This window comes from Heterocephalus glaber, unplaced genomic scaffold (genome assembly GCF_053883595.1).
Source record: "Heterocephalus glaber isolate CG9 unplaced genomic scaffold, H.glaber_assembly_v1.0 deba00001509, whole genome shotgun sequence".
Taxonomy (NCBI): Eukaryota; Metazoa; Chordata; class Mammalia; order Rodentia; family Bathyergidae; genus Heterocephalus; species Heterocephalus glaber.
The window spans coordinates 1,402,068-1,418,085 of record NW_028258325.1 but is presented as its reverse complement, the minus strand read 5'-3'; the positions used below and the strand labels follow the sequence as shown (position 1 = coordinate 1,418,085).

Below are 16,018 nucleotides of genomic sequence, written 5' to 3'. Positions count from 1 at the left end.
CATAACGGACTGCGCGCGCGCACACACACACGCGCGCGCGCGCAATCCAAACAAACAGACAACAGAGAGATCTCAGCCGCTAGGGTGTCGGCCCCAGCCCTGCGTCGGGCTGTCAGCGCGCATCTCCGGGAAATGACGCGGCCTGAGCGCTCTGCCCGCTGACGGCTCGGTTCTCGTTCCCCAGGCCTGGCTTCCTCCTCGCTGCGTCGGGATCGATTCCTGTAAGTTTGGCGGATGTTCATTGGGACATCGGGTAAATATTGATCCTTCTCATTAAGCCATTGTATTTGTTTCTCTTTTCTTAATCCAAGAGTGGCAGGCAAAAGAGGCTGCTTAGCTACTTGGTGGCTTGGATTTGGATTCATTTACTTTGAGTCAAATACGAACGTAGTGTATTTGAAACTATTTTATCTTTAGGAAAAATAAAATCCTTTTGTTACTAGGTTTTCATTTCTGTTTCAGTTTTCTGATAAATACTCTTAATTATGTTTCCCTTTATCCTCATCAATCATTGCAGCTACAACTACATTTTAGTCCACTGGCTCTCAAATATCATGTGATATTTATCTGTATCTTCCTTTTAAAAACACACTTATTTATGGTCTAATACTTGTTTTCTTCCCCTCTAGGAGGACCCATTATAGATTCTAAAAATATTTTCCCATTCTCTGCGGGAAAAAGTTATGTAAAAGTTTTGTTTCTGTCTGGATTTATTTGGTAAAAAATCAGCACCATAAACCCATATCAGATTTAAAAAAAAGAAAAAAACTAGGGTAGTTAAAACATGAGTTGTGGAAATGAGTTTGTGGAAACATTAAAAAAAATTGATTATCCCAAAGCTGATACTCTTAATGGAGAAGATTTTGACTGGCTGTTTGAGACTGTTGAAAATGAATCATTTTTGAAATGGTTTTGTGGGAATGTGAGTGAACAGAATGTATTGTCAGAAAAAGAGCTGGAAGCTTTTAGCATTCTTCAGAAATCAGGCAAGCCCATCCTAGAAGGGGTGGCATTGGATGAAGTTCTTAAAACCTGTGCAACTTCTGATTTGAAGACACCTAGACTGGATGATAAAGAGCTGGAGAAATTAGAGGATGAGGTTCAAATGCTGCAGAAATTAAAGAACCTAAAAATTCAGCGACGTAATAAATGCCAACTGATGACTTCATCATCTAGCCACAAATCTCTGAGGTTAAGTGCTGAGCATGAAGAAGCCACTAAAAACCTGAAGCAGAGTCAAGGAATTCTGACTGCTATGAATACCAAGCTCAGTAATGAACTTCAGGCTCTTACTGACAGAGTTACTAAATTGATGATGTTCTTTAGACATTCTGATTTAAGTCAAGAGGCGAATCCCATGGTGTTTTTATCTCAGCTTTCCCTGGAAAAGTATCTAAGCCAAGAAGAGCAAAGTACAGCAGCATTAACCTTGTATACCAAGAAGCAGTTCTTTCAGGGGATACATGAAATAGTTGAAAGCTCAAATGAAGAAAATTTTCAACTTTTAGATATACGAACATCATCTTTATGTGATAATCAAGAAATCCTTGAGGAGAGACGGCTAGAGATGGCTAGACTGCAGCTAGCATACATCTGTGCTCAACATCAGTTAATTCACTTGAAAGCAAGTAATCTGAGCATGAAGTCAAGTATAAAATGGGCAGAGGAGAATCTTCATAGCCTAACCAGCAAGGTAAATATAAGAAACAAGACTGGATTCATATTGTAATTATTGTTAGGAATGTATGATTGAATATTGCTATTAAAGTACTTTAGAAAGGAAGATTGAATAAGGAATTATAATTTTAAAAATTTTCTCTTTATTCAGTGCTTATTTGTGACATATGTATCAGTGTTTCGTATAAATAGGTCCTCATATTAATGGAAAGCAGAAATGGTAATAATTCTGTTATCTATTTCTAGATACGTAGATAATTTACATTATCTGTTTTAAACAGAAATGCTTTAATTTGCATTCTGCATTTGAAATTTATGTTAATTCAGATAGAGACTGAACAGGAATTTTCTTTTTGAAAAGTATGATAAAAAGACAAGTTGCTTTATTATCAATATTTTGCCTTGTTTGCTAGGACCAGACTATGTTGCTAATGAAGTCAAAGGTCCAGGTTCCCTGCTCCTTTGTTGAGCATGTATAGATGTATTGTAGATGTGGGAAGTTGGTTTTCTAGGGAATGTAAACCACTAGATAGTTGAGTAAAAAAGTAACTTTTCTGAACCTGAATACCAACATCAGTTCACTTACTACATCTGTCACAAACTTTGGAACAATAAAGTCCTGTATTTGTAAGCTAAAATAAAAGAAAATGACTAGCAGAATACCTACTGAGATAATGTTAATGTTGAAGAGAAACTTAAGTAGGATTTATTTGCATTCAGTGAATAATGTGCTGTTAATATTTTTGATTAAATTAAGCATGACAGAATCTCTTATTTTGGTAACCATGTATGTAGTAGCATTAGAATTTAGTGTTTCTTACTGACCTTACTCTTGTTTCATACATTTTACTTTTTAAATTGTAATTTTGGCTTATGTTTATATGGAATTAGTTTTTATCCATTGAGCATATTAGTTGGTCACCTAAAAAAGAAAGTGAAAATAATTTAAAAACTAAGTTTAAGTTTACATTTTGAAGTGTAATTGTTTTTCTTTGTATAGGCTATTGGTAAAGAGAATTTGGATGCAAAAATTTCTGACTTGAACAGTGAGATTCTGAAACTTGAAGAACAAATCACTCATATAAAAGACAAAAGTTTGCTTGCTGTGGTAAAAGAGAATGCACAGTTATTGAACATGCCAGTTGTAAAGGGAGATTTTGACCTGCAGATTGCTAAACAAGATCATTACACAGAAAGACAAGAGTTAGTTTTAAATCAGTTAATAAAGCAAAAGGCATCGTTTGAGCTTGTACAGTTATCATATGAAATTGAATTGAGGAAGCATTGCGACACATATCGTCAATTTGAAAAATTGGTTCAAGAACTTAGTCAAAATAACATGATGCTCTTCCAGCAATTAGCAATGTTAAAAGACCCATCAGTGTCTCAGCAGATAAATCCAAGGAATACCATTGATTCCAAGGACTATTCTTCTCAAAGGTATTTATGCTTTGTTGCTTCCTTAGTAATTTTGTGCTTTTGTTTTGTGACATACTAGGAGAGTTTGAATAAAATCTGGAAGTTTAAAACACTGTACTCCAGTTTTATCCTTTTAATTCTTTTCTGCTTTTCTCTTATACGCCCCTTTTTTCTTCTTAATTTTTGCTCTCTTTTCAATCTTGTGAGATCTGAACATAGCTACTTTAGAGCTAAGGTGGATGGGTTAGAGGAATGAATGGATACAAAATTTTACCCCCCTTTAGGCACCATTGTTTAGATACATTATTTTAGATTTGGGGCAGGAAGTTTGATTACCGCTTTGTATAGTATTGGTGGATAGGCGATTGACTGCACTTGGAAAAGGTAGTAGAGAGGAGACTTCATTTATATGTCTGGTCAGGTGGATTATTGAGGATGAGTACATCATTTAATCTTGTTTTCTTAGTAATAAAATGAGGAACTTAGATAGGGCTGCTTCATTGTACAGTTTCAGGGAGTGCCATCATGATCATGATCCATGTGAATGGTATCACTTGGAATTGTGTAGTTATATCCCATAGACCTTAATTGGCAGCCTTGGACTTGAACCAGTTTTATAAAGTCTTTTTTAACTTGTTTAAAAATGTATATGCATGCACATATTTTAATATAAGAAAAGCAGATAGTTTCAGATATGTGTAGAAGGCATTACCTCAGATTTTTTCATTTACCCTATAGGCTGATGATTTTTTCTGCTGTTAATGTTTGAAGGGGTAACATAATTCAGGAATGTTTTAATTTACGACAACCAAATACTATAGTATTTGGTAAAAGAGATTGGAATAAGTAAAGTTTATTGTAGCCATTTATATTGTTCTTTATTACTTTTTTATATTATTTACATCTTTAGTTTTTTTTTCTTGTCTTTTTCCATGATCCTGTAAAATAGGTAGATATTAAGATACAAAAATTCAGTCTCAGATTGACTTCGCTGCCCTCTCACATAATAGAGAGCTCAGTCCTAGGCCTTTTGTTTTAAGCTTATTGCTGTTGTTATTGTTTCGTAGATGTGTTCTGTGAAAGAAGTGTTTTTTTGGGAAGTATCACTAAAGCACACTATTAAAAGTAACTTAATGGGAGTTAAAGCCAGGAAAGATTTTATGTCTAAAACTTGAGAATCAGGAATTCAGATGCAGTAGAACATTTCTGTACCGAAATAGTCTTATTGTTGAAATGTTCAGTTGCTTGATTTTAGAAACACACAAATTAATTTTTTTGGTTGTTATTTAGCTATCCCCACAAATGTTCCACTGTAGTGAGTTATAATTTTGAAAACTGTATGAACTTGACAAATTTTTCCCTATAATTTTTATTTTTATATTTTAGGCTTTATCAACTTTTAGAGGGAGAGAATAAGAGAAAAGAGTTGTTTATGACTCATGGAAACCTGGAGGAAATGGCTGAGAAATTGAAACAGGATGTTTCTTTAGTACAGGATCAGTTGACAGTATCTGCTCAACAACATTTTTTATTTTTGTCTAAACTGAATAATGATGTGGATGTTCTTTGTGATGCTTTGTATCAAGGAAGAAATCAGCTTTTGCTTAGTGATCAGGTGGGTATTTGCCATAGTTAAAATGCTTTAAAAAATAATGTTCATTGTAAAAGATATTAAATTACATGAAGAAGATAATTATCCCACCTTATTGCCCTAAAAAAATTTTATCTCTAGGAGTATTGTTTTCCAAAGCAGTTGTACCATATTGTATTATCCCTATTACTAGGGAAGTTAATCCTGTCTTTTACTTGTTTACTGGCCATTCATCTTATTCTGAGAATTGTTTGTTCATTTCCTTTGCCCATTTTTTTTTTTTTTGTTACTGGAGATCGAACTCAGGACCTTGTGCTTATGAGGCAGGCGTTGGAAACACTGAGCTAAATCCCTGGCCTGCCCATTTTTTTGTGTGTGTGTGAGTTCTTTGTACATTTCAGAGCTAATCCTTTGTTAATTATATGTGTGAAATATATTTGTGGCTATCTTTCCATATTTTTTGCTGTTTAATTTTTCTTTTTTTTTGTTTTTTTGGTTCTGGGGATTGAACTCGGGACCTTGAGCTTGTGAGGCAGGTGGGGAAACCACTGAGCTAAATCCTCAGCTCTTCTACCTTTTTTTTTTTTTAACAAACATGCATGTACCACCAGTGTTTTTCTGTGTCTTGCTAAAGGTTGACCATTAGCATTGTTATAGTCTCATTTGCTTTATTCTTAAGGGTATGCTGTTCGCTTTTAGTTCTTTAATCCAGCAGTTTATTTTTATATATGATATAAGATAGAATTCTAATTTTATTTTATTTATTTTTGTTTGTTTTTGGTATTGGGGATTGAACTCAGGACCTTGCACTTTCAGGGCAGGTGCGGTGCCACTGCGCTAAATCCATGGCCCCTCTAATTTTATTTTATTTTATTTTATTTATTTATTTATTTATTTATTTGGTACTGGGGATCGAACTCGGGTCCTTGCGCTTGGGAGGCAGGCGGCGGAACCATTGAGCTAAATCCCCGGCCCTCTAATTTTATTTTTATTTATTTTTTCTCCTATATGTATCCAGATTGTCTTAGCACCCTTTATTGGGGCATACCAATTTAAGGTATAATGTCAATCAGTCTTTGAGTTGCATTTTTATTATTAATGAACCTTAATTTTTTAGTGTCTCCAGTGAGTGAAACCCCTTATCATTGTGAAAAAAATCTTAAAATGGCTTTGCCTTCATCACTGTTTCATACTGTGGGCACTGGATAGTTCTGAGCCAAAAATACTGCAAAGCCTGAGTCATTGAAGGATCTTAGTGATTCTTACTAAGATACTTACCGGGCTGTAATTTGAAGCCAGGTTCTGGGCCAATCTGATCTTTTGGCTGTTGTCCTTTGGGTTCTCAGCTTATTATAGAAAAGATCTTCTGTTTGATTTCCCCTTCTGTATGCTCTGGATTCTTTGTTGTTTTAGGAAGCTTTTGTTTTGATTTTTAAAAAACCCTTCATTCATTCGTTTGTTCATTCATTCATTGCAGTGCTGGGCACTGAACCCAGGGCCACATGCATGCTAGGCAAGCACTCTACTATTGAACTGTTTCCCAGTCTTGAGCTTTTTAAGTTGTTTCAAGTGAGAAGATTGATTTGAAAACTTAGCTGGCCCTCCATTGAAACAGAAAGGCCATGATTAAGGTTTTTGCTACTGTTTCCTTAAATTGTGGTAAAGCATACAAAATAAAATTTGTAATTTTAAACATTTTATGTGTAATTCAGTGGCATTAGGTGCATTCTCATTTGTTATGCAACTGTGACTGGTATTTATTTCCAGAACTTTTTCATCATCCTTGAAAACTGTACACATTAATCATTAGGTTTCCATTTCTGCCTTTGCCCAGCCTCTGGCAACCACCATTCTACTTTATGTCTCTGTGAGTTTCTAGATATTTCATTAAATAAAAAATTTGCCTTTTTGTTTGTGTCTTGTTTCCACCTTTTTATTTTTGAGTCAGGGTCTCCCTTTGTAGTTCAGGCTGGCCCTGAACTCACTCTGTAGCCCAGGCTGGCCTCGGACTCAAGGCGATCCTCCTGCCTCAGCCTCCCAAGTGCTGGGATTACAGGCATGGACCACCACTTCTGGCTTTGTTTCTACCTTTTTACTGTTGTGGAAAATGCTGCTGTAAAATTGGTGTACAAGCATCTGTTTGAGTTTCTGCTTTTGCTTCTTTTGGGTATATATTTAGGAGTGTTATTACTGGATTTTGGTAATTCTGTGTTTAACTTTTTGAGAAATTGCTTGTTTTCTGCAGCAACTATACCATTATCCACTTCCACCAGTAATGTGTAAGTTTCTCGCCATCATCTACAGCACTTAATTTCTGTTGTGTTTGTTAACAGTAGCAACTCTTAAAGGGGTGTAAAGTGGTATTTCTGACTAGTTTTTAAAGATTTTATCTAGTTGATCTGTTAATGAGAGGACTGTGTGAAAATCCACTGTTATGGTGGATTTGATTTTTTTTCTATATAGTTGAATAAATTTCTTCTTTATGTGTTTTGAGTCTTTTATAAGTTATATCCAGGTTTAACATTTTGGTGAATAATTATATTGGTGGATTTAAATGTAGTGAATCAAAGCATTTTAGTATTACATATGACATCTTTATCCCTGTTATGCCTTTTGTCTTATTCTTGGCCTGATACTAATATTTCTGTGCCATCTTTCTTTTGCTTAGTAATTGTAAGACATATAGTTTTATTTTCATTTATTTTATTCCTTTCTAGTTAGCATTATGAAATATAAATTTTTACTCTCTAGTTTTCTTAATTTTTTATAGTACTGTATTGCTTTAATTAGTATGCTGTAATTTCTATACCCAGTCTACCATTTTGGATATTTTGATAGTCTTCATCTTTTTCTTTTGTTTGATCTTCATCAACACCATGTATATCTTTGGGTTTATTAGGTTTTTTGTTGTTGAATACTTTGATTTGGATTAATTCTTTGAGGTAAGATCATCGATGCACATACACACACACACATACACACACCTTCATACCGCCAAATTCCTTTTTTAAAGAATGGCACCTATTTATTTACTTATTTATTTTTTCCGGTACGAGGAGTTCGTACTCGGGACCTTGCACTTTCAAGGCAGGTGCAGCACCACTGAGCTAAATTCCCAGGCCGGAATGGCACCTATTTATATCTCACCAACTGTGTACTAGACACCATGATCATATGGTACATCATCATTTTTTGAATCGCTAAGGGAAAACTTCCAGTTAAACTGACATGATGCTTACTGATAATTTTTATTTTTTATGCTTTACTTATTACACAGGATCTTTTTTAGGTATAGGTGGACATAGATTTTTATCATACCTTTTTTTTTTTTTTTTGGTACTAGGGATCGAACTCAGGACCTTGCGCTTGCAAGGCAGGCAGCAGAACCACTGAGCTAAATCCCTGGCCCATATCATACCTAACTTTTGAATATACTTTAAAAGGAAAAGATAAGCCCATGAAAATGTTTATAAAACTTCACATTCAGTTTAGAATTCATTTCAGTTACTTTTTAATTCATAGTTGATTGTATTTTTCCATACTGTATCTCAAGAATGTTGATGAGAAAGGTTTTCTTAAAGAGTGCCTGTCAAAAACAATCATGAGGGCTGGGGATTTAGCTCAGTGGTTCTGCCGCCTGCCTTGCAAGTGTGAGGACCTGAATTTGATTCCTGGTACCAAAACAAAAAAAACAAAAAAAACCCATGTTTCTCTCAATTATAATAAGATGCATCTTGATTTCAGATGTTAAGATGTGAAAAAATGCATCTTAGAATTTATCATATGGTAATTTCTATAATCTTATCATTAGTTATATTAATATTTTTCCCTACCTCGTTACCATATAAAATGTATCAATTCTTTTAGTTGCAGTTTCATTATTAATGCAGTGGAACTTTTAATAATCTATAGGAGTATTTTAGCAACTGTAAGATATTTAGTATTTGAAATTAAAGAGATTTTTTTTCAGCATATTCAAGTTTATGAAGTTTTTCTCAAAAGGAGAACACTAAATGTAGATAATGTCAAAATTAGATGCTTTAAAAATGTAATTTAAGAAGTATAGTTTTGTTGAACTGGCGTTTATGACGGATTTTAAGCATTCAGCAGGGAACTTGTCCAAATGTAGATTCCTGGCCCTGTTGCAGAGATTAGTCTGGAGTTACAGGAATTTGTGTATTCAAAAAAGCACTCCAGGTACTTGTATGTGGGCCACACTGAGAAGCAGTGGAATGTTGAGTTAGTTAGAGCTACAGATTTTCTGAGATCCTCTGATGATGCTGGCTAAAATTTATAAAAAAAGAATGATTAGAAAGCCCTGGAAGCTTGTTATATTAATAAGTACCTTAAGTGCTAGAAAGTGAGGAAACTGAATTTACTAAATGGAAAGAGTCCAGCTTGTCATGAGAATGGTTTATATGAGAATGGTTTTTGTTGAATGTTACTTGTAATTCTTCCTGTAAGACATTCTGGGAAAAGAGTAAAATGGAGATTTTTTTTTTTTTTTATTGAGTTAATTTGCTTTTTTGGGGGGCAGTACTGGGCATCGAACTCGGGACCTTATACTTGAGAGGAGGCACCGGAACCACTGAGCTAAATCCCCGGCCCGAGTTTTGTTTTTATTGGTCTTTTTTTTTTTTGGTACCAGGGATCAAACTCAGGACCTTGCACTTTTGAAGCAGGTGCAGTGCCACTGAGCTAAATCCCTGGCCCTGGTCTTAATTTCAAGATTTTTTTCTCTACCTGTATTTAGAATAAACAGATTAGGCTAACACAAAGTTTGATTAGTTAAGTGGAATATAAACCCCATGAGAAAAATGTTGTTCCTTCTACTTGTAGTCTGTCAAATACATAGTTGGTACATGGTAAGCATTTAGTAATATTTTTGTTTTGTTTTGTTTTTTGGCACCGGAGATCGAACTCGGGTCCTTGCACTTGAGCAGCAGGCAGCAAAACCACTGAGCTAAATCCCCGGCCCCATTTAGTAATATTTATTGAGTACATGAATACATAGAACAGTTTACATACCAGTACTCTTCAGAAAGTAAGAATTTGCTGTGAATTACTTAATGTACATGTCAGAAATTGTTGTTAATTTTACAAGTAATCTCTAAGCCTGTTACAGGTTTTTAATTGCAATTGATTGCTAAAATTGTGGGAGTTATTAAATTGTTTAGTCTTTCCTTGAAAATTATATTTTAAATTTATAATTGGTGTTAGGAATAAAGTTCTTGATTAAAAGCATTTTTATTTTCCTCTTTTAGGATTTAACAGAGCAGTTTCATCAAGTTGAATCCCAGCTGAATAAGCTAAATCATCTCCTTGCTGATACTCTTGCTGATGTGAAGACAAAAAGAAAAATTTTGACCACTAATAAGTTACATCAGATGGAAAGAGAATTATATGTACATTTTTTTAAGAATGGGAACGATCTGAAAGATATTGTGGAAAACCTAGAAAATCAATCAAAAATTAAGGCTGATGGTCTTAAAGACTGAAAAAAAACAAAAATCAAATCTTTATTAAACATGCTATATTTTAATGTTTTATGTATTAGCAAAATGTTTCTTAATAAACAGTACTATGTTTTAAAATTTGAGGTCAATGGAACATTTCATTTAATAGATTCAAATACTGTATTACAAAGGTTGAATATTCCTAATCTGAAAATCCAAAATGCTCCACAATCTGAAACTTTTTAAGTGTTGGCATGACATAAATGGAAAATTCCACACCTGACCTCATGATGGGTCATAGTCACAATGCAGGTGTGCTAAAGATATTATGTAAATTATCTTCAGGTTGTGTGTATAAGATTGTATTAAACATAAATGAATTTTGTGTTTAAACTTGGGTCCCATCCCCCAGAGAGGTGATTATGTATTATGTAACTATTCCAAACCTGAAATCCAAAAGCACTTTTGATTCCAAGCATTTCAGATAAGGAATATTCACCTATATCAGTACAGTTTTTTCCTCACACAACATTGGTTCAGAGTACCAGTGCTTTTTATGACTCGATTATTTGCTTGGTGACGCTTAGTCAACCAAGTACATTTCTGCTTGTAGAGAAAAACCATTATTATGTAATGCAATATTTCTAATAGTTATGTTTCTCCTTTACTGTTTTTTAAAAGTGTTCTGCTGTTACTTTTAAAATTTGTAGAACTTTGGGTTAGCATTCTTAAATCTATAGACCTTAATACAATAGTAACCCCTTATCCTTGTTTTGGTTTGTGAAGATTTGCTTACCTGATGTCATCTGTGATTAGAAGGTATTAAATGGAACAGTCCAGAAACCTTAAGTTTTAAGACATTCTGTGCAATGTGATGGAGTCTCAAACCTTCTCATCCATGACATGAATCATACCTGTTCTTTTTTGCTATGTGTGGATTAGGCACTTGGTAGTCCTGTCAGTTATGAGATTATAGAGTTCCATACTGTCAGCAGCTCCTGGCTTTCATGGGGTTTGGAATGTCCTCTCCCAGAAGGGGTGCTACTGTATCTGTGGAATAGCCAAGTCCTCTTGTTTTTGACTGAAGTGAAATTCTGCCACTCAAACTGTCTTTTCCCATAATTCCCTGCTGTGTACTTGAGACTGGATGTTCCTACTTGTACCATAGAGTGTCAGGACTCCATCAATCTTTTTCATTTTAGGGATTGGGTTTTAGAAATATAGGTTTCTGCAAGACAGATCTTGGAAGGGGTTTGATTTGTGTGTGACTTACAAACAGCCTTCACATGAAACTTGATATTTAAGTTTCAAAATTTCTAAAAGTTGGTCAAAGGATTTATGTACATTTTTAATGTCTTAATGAAAATACTTGCCTGCCTCACAAGCACAAGGTCCTGAGTTCGATCCCAGTACCAAAAAGAATGAAAATACTTATAGAGTATTACCTACTATTTATTTATTTTTTATTTGGTTGGGGTTTTTTTGTTTGTTTTTTTTTTTGAGACAAGGTCTTGCTGTGTAGTTCAGGCTGGCCTTAAACTCACTATGGAGCCCAGGCTGGCCTTGAACTTGCAGCTGTCCTCTTGCCTCAGTCTCCTGAGTGCTGGGACTATAGGCGTGCACCACCATGCCTGGCTTACCTAGTATGTAGACAATTAGAAATTAAGAGTGAGTAGCAGGGATTTAGCTCAGTGGTTCTGGCGCCTGCCTCACAAGCACAAGATTCCGAGTTTGGTCCCTGGTACCAAAAAAAAATAAATAAAATTAAGAGTTAGTATAAAGTAATTTGAAGTAGCTTATCATTTATGCCAAATGCTCCTTTAGGGCTCAGTTTGTACATGGGTTCTATTAGATACCATATAATTTTATAGGTAATATCTTCAAGAAAATTTCTTACCTGCTTGTTTTATGGAATGCCAATCTAAAAATTACATATTTCAGGGGATTTAGCTCAGTGGTGCTGCCGCCTGCCTTGCAAGCACAAGGTCCTGAGTTTGATCCCCAGTACCGAAAAAACAAACCATATTTCAGGTAGACTTTATGGATGTTTTTAGCGATGATTATCAGAAAATGGGCATGCTTAGGTAACAGTAAGCACTGTTAATTTTTGTAATCCATTGAACAAAAATGTTTTGCCATTTACTGTATTGGTTATTTAAAAATTTATTTTTATTAAGTGACTTTAATATACTTAAAAGTTTTTAGTAAATTTTATCTAACATTTAGTTGTCAGTTTCTCACTTGAGTGACTCTTACTTAATTTTGTCCTATTCTGTCTTGGGATAGAGAATTTATTTTTTCTCAAATAATATAGAAAAAACATGTCACCTTGTTTCCTGGCCTATGGTAGCAAATTCTATTGAAATTAGTGTCATAATTTAGACGTGAACAGGGCTTAATCTATATAGTCCCCACTTAGACCTTCGCTGCTCAGCCCACAGACCAGTATGGTTGACCAGTGAGGGTTGCCAGGTCATGTCTGCCATGACCCAAGTCAGATGTAGTTGATATGTTATCAGGTCTATTTACTTGAGGATTAATAACCATTTTTCAAAACAGAAATTAATTGGATTGCTTGCTTCATAATTGGTTAACTAGAAAATGTTATTCATCTGTTTACTGTGATCCCTAATTGAGTGTCTAGCTATATTTTTCTTCTGACTATCCTGTTTGGATTATGGGATGATAGAAACCTATTACCTGTGGTTATTTATAATGATTTTTTAATAACGGTTTTTTTAAGTGAAAGTCAGCACATAAATTTTTCAAATATGTAACTTAATTGAGTTTCTTATTTTGAAGCCTCAATGTAAGTATCTTATGTTAATCTTATATTTAGGACTTTATGAAAATGGAAAATTATGAGGCTTGTGTAGGCTTTGAACTCTGTGAGACACCGCTGTCCAGTGTTGCTCAGAAGATCATGTCTGCTATGCATTCAGGTGATTTAGTGGATTCTAAGAACTGGGGAGAGAGTACAAAGAGTAAGTAATTTTTATGAATCTTTCTGTCTTTTATTATCTTGAATGTTAATAATTCTTAAGACTAATAATTGAAAGTGATATAAATGTAACAAAAGTATCCCATAGAACTCTATATTTTATACAGAAGTTCCATGCCTACAAAGGAAAGAAACCTAGTTCCTGCCTTCTTTATTCTCATTCAGTGGTGAGCTTATGCTCACTAAATTTCATGACCTCTTAACCCTTATTGCTTTAAAAATAAGCACCGTCTTCCTTGTTCCAGGAATTTTTGTCAAAAATTTCCTTAAAATCTGGATTAAATACAGTATTTAAGTATCTTTAAAAGAGAAGGGCTCAGGCCAGGGATTTAGCTCAGTGGTTTTGCCACCTGCTGCACAAGGGCAAGGACCCGAGTTTGGTCCCTGGTACCAAAAAAAAAAATAGATGGGCTCTCATAATGTTTCCTGTTCAGCTCTTGGTTCATTGAACCTGTACATAGTATTTGCTATTGTGAGTGGTGCATAAGAGAAGGGTTTTGGCAGTATGTGTATTGTAGTGTCAAAAAAATGCATAAACTCTAGATGGCAAAGACCATTTGCTCTATGTGTGTTCATGATATGTGTTATAATATAACGTATGCGATTGTTTTGTTACTCACAAAGGAGGTTGTTTTTTCTTTTTAAAAATAAATTTGCAAGCCTGGACCAGTCATTTGTGGTTTATTCTTTTCCTACAGAGTAAGTTATGAGAAAGATACTAAGTAATTAGATTGAGATGAAATAATTGAGAGCATTGTCAAATATTAGCACAGAAGCTGTCATAAACACAGTTTCTTCATTAAGTATAGTAGCACTTAACATCTCAATCTGCACACTCAAGCATCTGTTGCTTGTATGTCTTGGCACAGTAGAAATCACAAGTAAGCCAGTAAGAATTTCTGAACTATATATCTAGCAATTTATAGTGTTTTATGAGAAATAAGAGATAATAAAAAGATAATTATTTAAACATTTTGTTTGCTTGTTTATTTATTTCCATTACTGAGACTTGCCGGGCATTTAGCTTAGTGGTTCTGCCACCTGCCTCGCAAGCACAAGAACCTGAGTTTGATCCCCGGTACCAAAAAAAAAGGAAAAGTCATTACTGAGACTTGAACCCTGGGCCTTCATACTGAACTTCATCTCCAGCCTTTTTAATTTTTTTAAATTTTGAGACAAATTTCACTGAGTTCCCCAGGCTGGGGTTGAGCTTCTGATCCTTCTGCCTCAACTTCCCAGAGTGCTAGGATTAAAGATGTACTCCACCACTCCCAGCTAAACACTATATATTCTTCTAGTCCTCTTTATCTCCTGTAAAACACAACCAGTTACAACCAGGACTAGTAGTCCACATCCAGACATTTCTTATGTATTTTTTCTGTAAAAATTTAAAAATAGTAGCGTACTGTGCACTTGGCATAGGCAGTAATGTACTTTCCTTCAGTAACTGATAGGAATAGTGAAAGGCTTCTGGTAGAAATATTAAAAAATTTATGGTAGTCAGCTCATCTCATATGAATTCTTGTCATGCCCTGAAGTACCCTGTTGAAGTTCTGGCTTTTGTTATTGAGATGATAATGGAAAAAAACAAAGTATTACTTTTCGGCCATGTGTTCTTAGATTCAGAAAAATAGTGGAATTTTCATAAGGATTCTATATTATGTATTGCTAAGTTACTAGCTTCAAATAACACATTTATTGTAGCATGGTTTTTGTGGGTCAGGAGCCTGGGCATGCCTCAGTGGGTGTTCCGCAAGACTGCAGGCTAAGTGTCAGCTAGGGATAGGTCTCATCTGAGGTTTGAGTGAGGAAGCATTGTTTTCCATGCCCACATGAGTATTGGCAGAATTCAGCTCCTTGTATGTTCTCACACTGAAGGCCTCCATTTCTTCCTGGCTGTTAGCTGGAAACCACCGTCGGGTGCTTTTCATGTGGTCCTTATCACAGGCAGTTTGCCTTTTCAAAGCCAGCAGGAGAGTCTCCCTAGCCAGATGGATATTAGTCTTTTACATGGCCACACATATCCTTTCAAATTTACTGTTCTTGGTTAGAAACCAGTCAGTAAATCCCACCCACACTCAGTGAATGGGTTTACACAAGGGCAAGAACCCCAGGAGGCAGGGATTGTAGGGCTATTTTAAAGTCTTTCTACTTCACATGCCTCTTTAATTTTTTCCTGGAAGAATCTGAATTAAAGTTAGATGGCTGATGGGTTATTGGTGAGTGATGATGGACTGAAAGACTTAATTTCTAGGTTCTTATCACACTCTGAGATGTTATGTCATATTTCTTTCTTTTTTTGGTACTGGAGATCGAACTCGGGACCTTGCACTTGTGAGGCAGGCGCCGGAACCACTGAGCTAAATCCCCGGCCCATATGTCATATTTCTTATAAGAAAAATGTTATAAATTCATTTCTATAAGCCCATTTCCTACCACATAAATATCAAAATTGAACCTCAGAAATTATGGAAATAAAGTACGAATATTTGCTTTTACTTAAGTAAAACCATGCAGCATTAAACCTGTGGAATGTGACACTTTGAAATCTAATTTTATGATCTGTTTGATTGACTGTTGTCTCCAAACACATCTGGTGAAGACTGGACTGTTCTGTCTTCTTGAAATAAGCATAAAGCTTTATTGTAAAACTTTGCCATGAAAACAATATTAGAATTGCAGAAACTTAAAATACACCTTAATAAATTTATATGAGATTCAATTAACTACAGCCAGTACTGCCAGCATCTCACAATTTCCCCAAACCCTCTCTGCTCTAAGGTAACTGTTATCCTGACTTTTATGGTTACCACAGGCATTTTATGTTGTTCTGAAGACTTTTGGTGGAGATCGCTTGTTTATAACACAGGAATC

The 16,018-nt window shown here is 35.0% G+C and overlaps 2 protein-coding genes across 8 annotated transcripts in view; both read left to right on the top strand.

The window, feature by feature from the left end:
* Positions 1 to 16,018, top strand: part of Poln (DNA polymerase nu) — a 147,337-nt gene that overhangs the window by 424 nt on the left and 130,895 nt on the right. For 2 of the 5 annotated variants that reach the window (XM_021260402.2, XM_087187781.1), the window contains exons 1-2: positions 116 to 253; positions 12,983 to 13,127. In XM_021260402.2, coding sequence (XP_021116061.2) covers positions 12,989 to 13,127 — 139 coding nt within the window. In that variant the 5' untranslated portion in view covers positions 116 to 253; positions 12,983 to 12,988. Of the gene's footprint in view, positions 1 to 115; positions 254 to 12,982; positions 13,128 to 16,018 lie in introns of those variants that run through there. The other 3 variants (XM_021260400.2, XM_087187780.1, XM_021260401.2) reach the window with 3 other exon arrangements.
* On the top strand, positions 63 to 10,281 carry Haus3 (HAUS augmin like complex subunit 3). 3 transcript variants are annotated; one of them, XM_013073119.3, is made up of 5 exons: positions 63 to 221; positions 630 to 1,693; positions 2,678 to 3,117; positions 4,483 to 4,711; positions 9,952 to 10,281. In XM_013073119.3, the coding sequence occupies exons 2-5, from the start codon at positions 785 to 787 to the stop codon at positions 10,183 to 10,185; spliced, it is 1,812 nt and encodes a 603-aa protein (XP_012928573.1). In that variant the 5' UTR covers positions 63 to 221; positions 630 to 784; the 3' UTR covers positions 10,186 to 10,281. The 3 variants fall into 3 exon arrangements, with proteins under 3 accessions (XP_012928573.1, XP_004847452.1, XP_021116062.1); XM_004847395.4 differs by having other exon boundaries at positions 100 to 253; XM_021260403.2 differs by lacking the exon at positions 63 to 221 and having other exon boundaries at positions 249 to 1,693.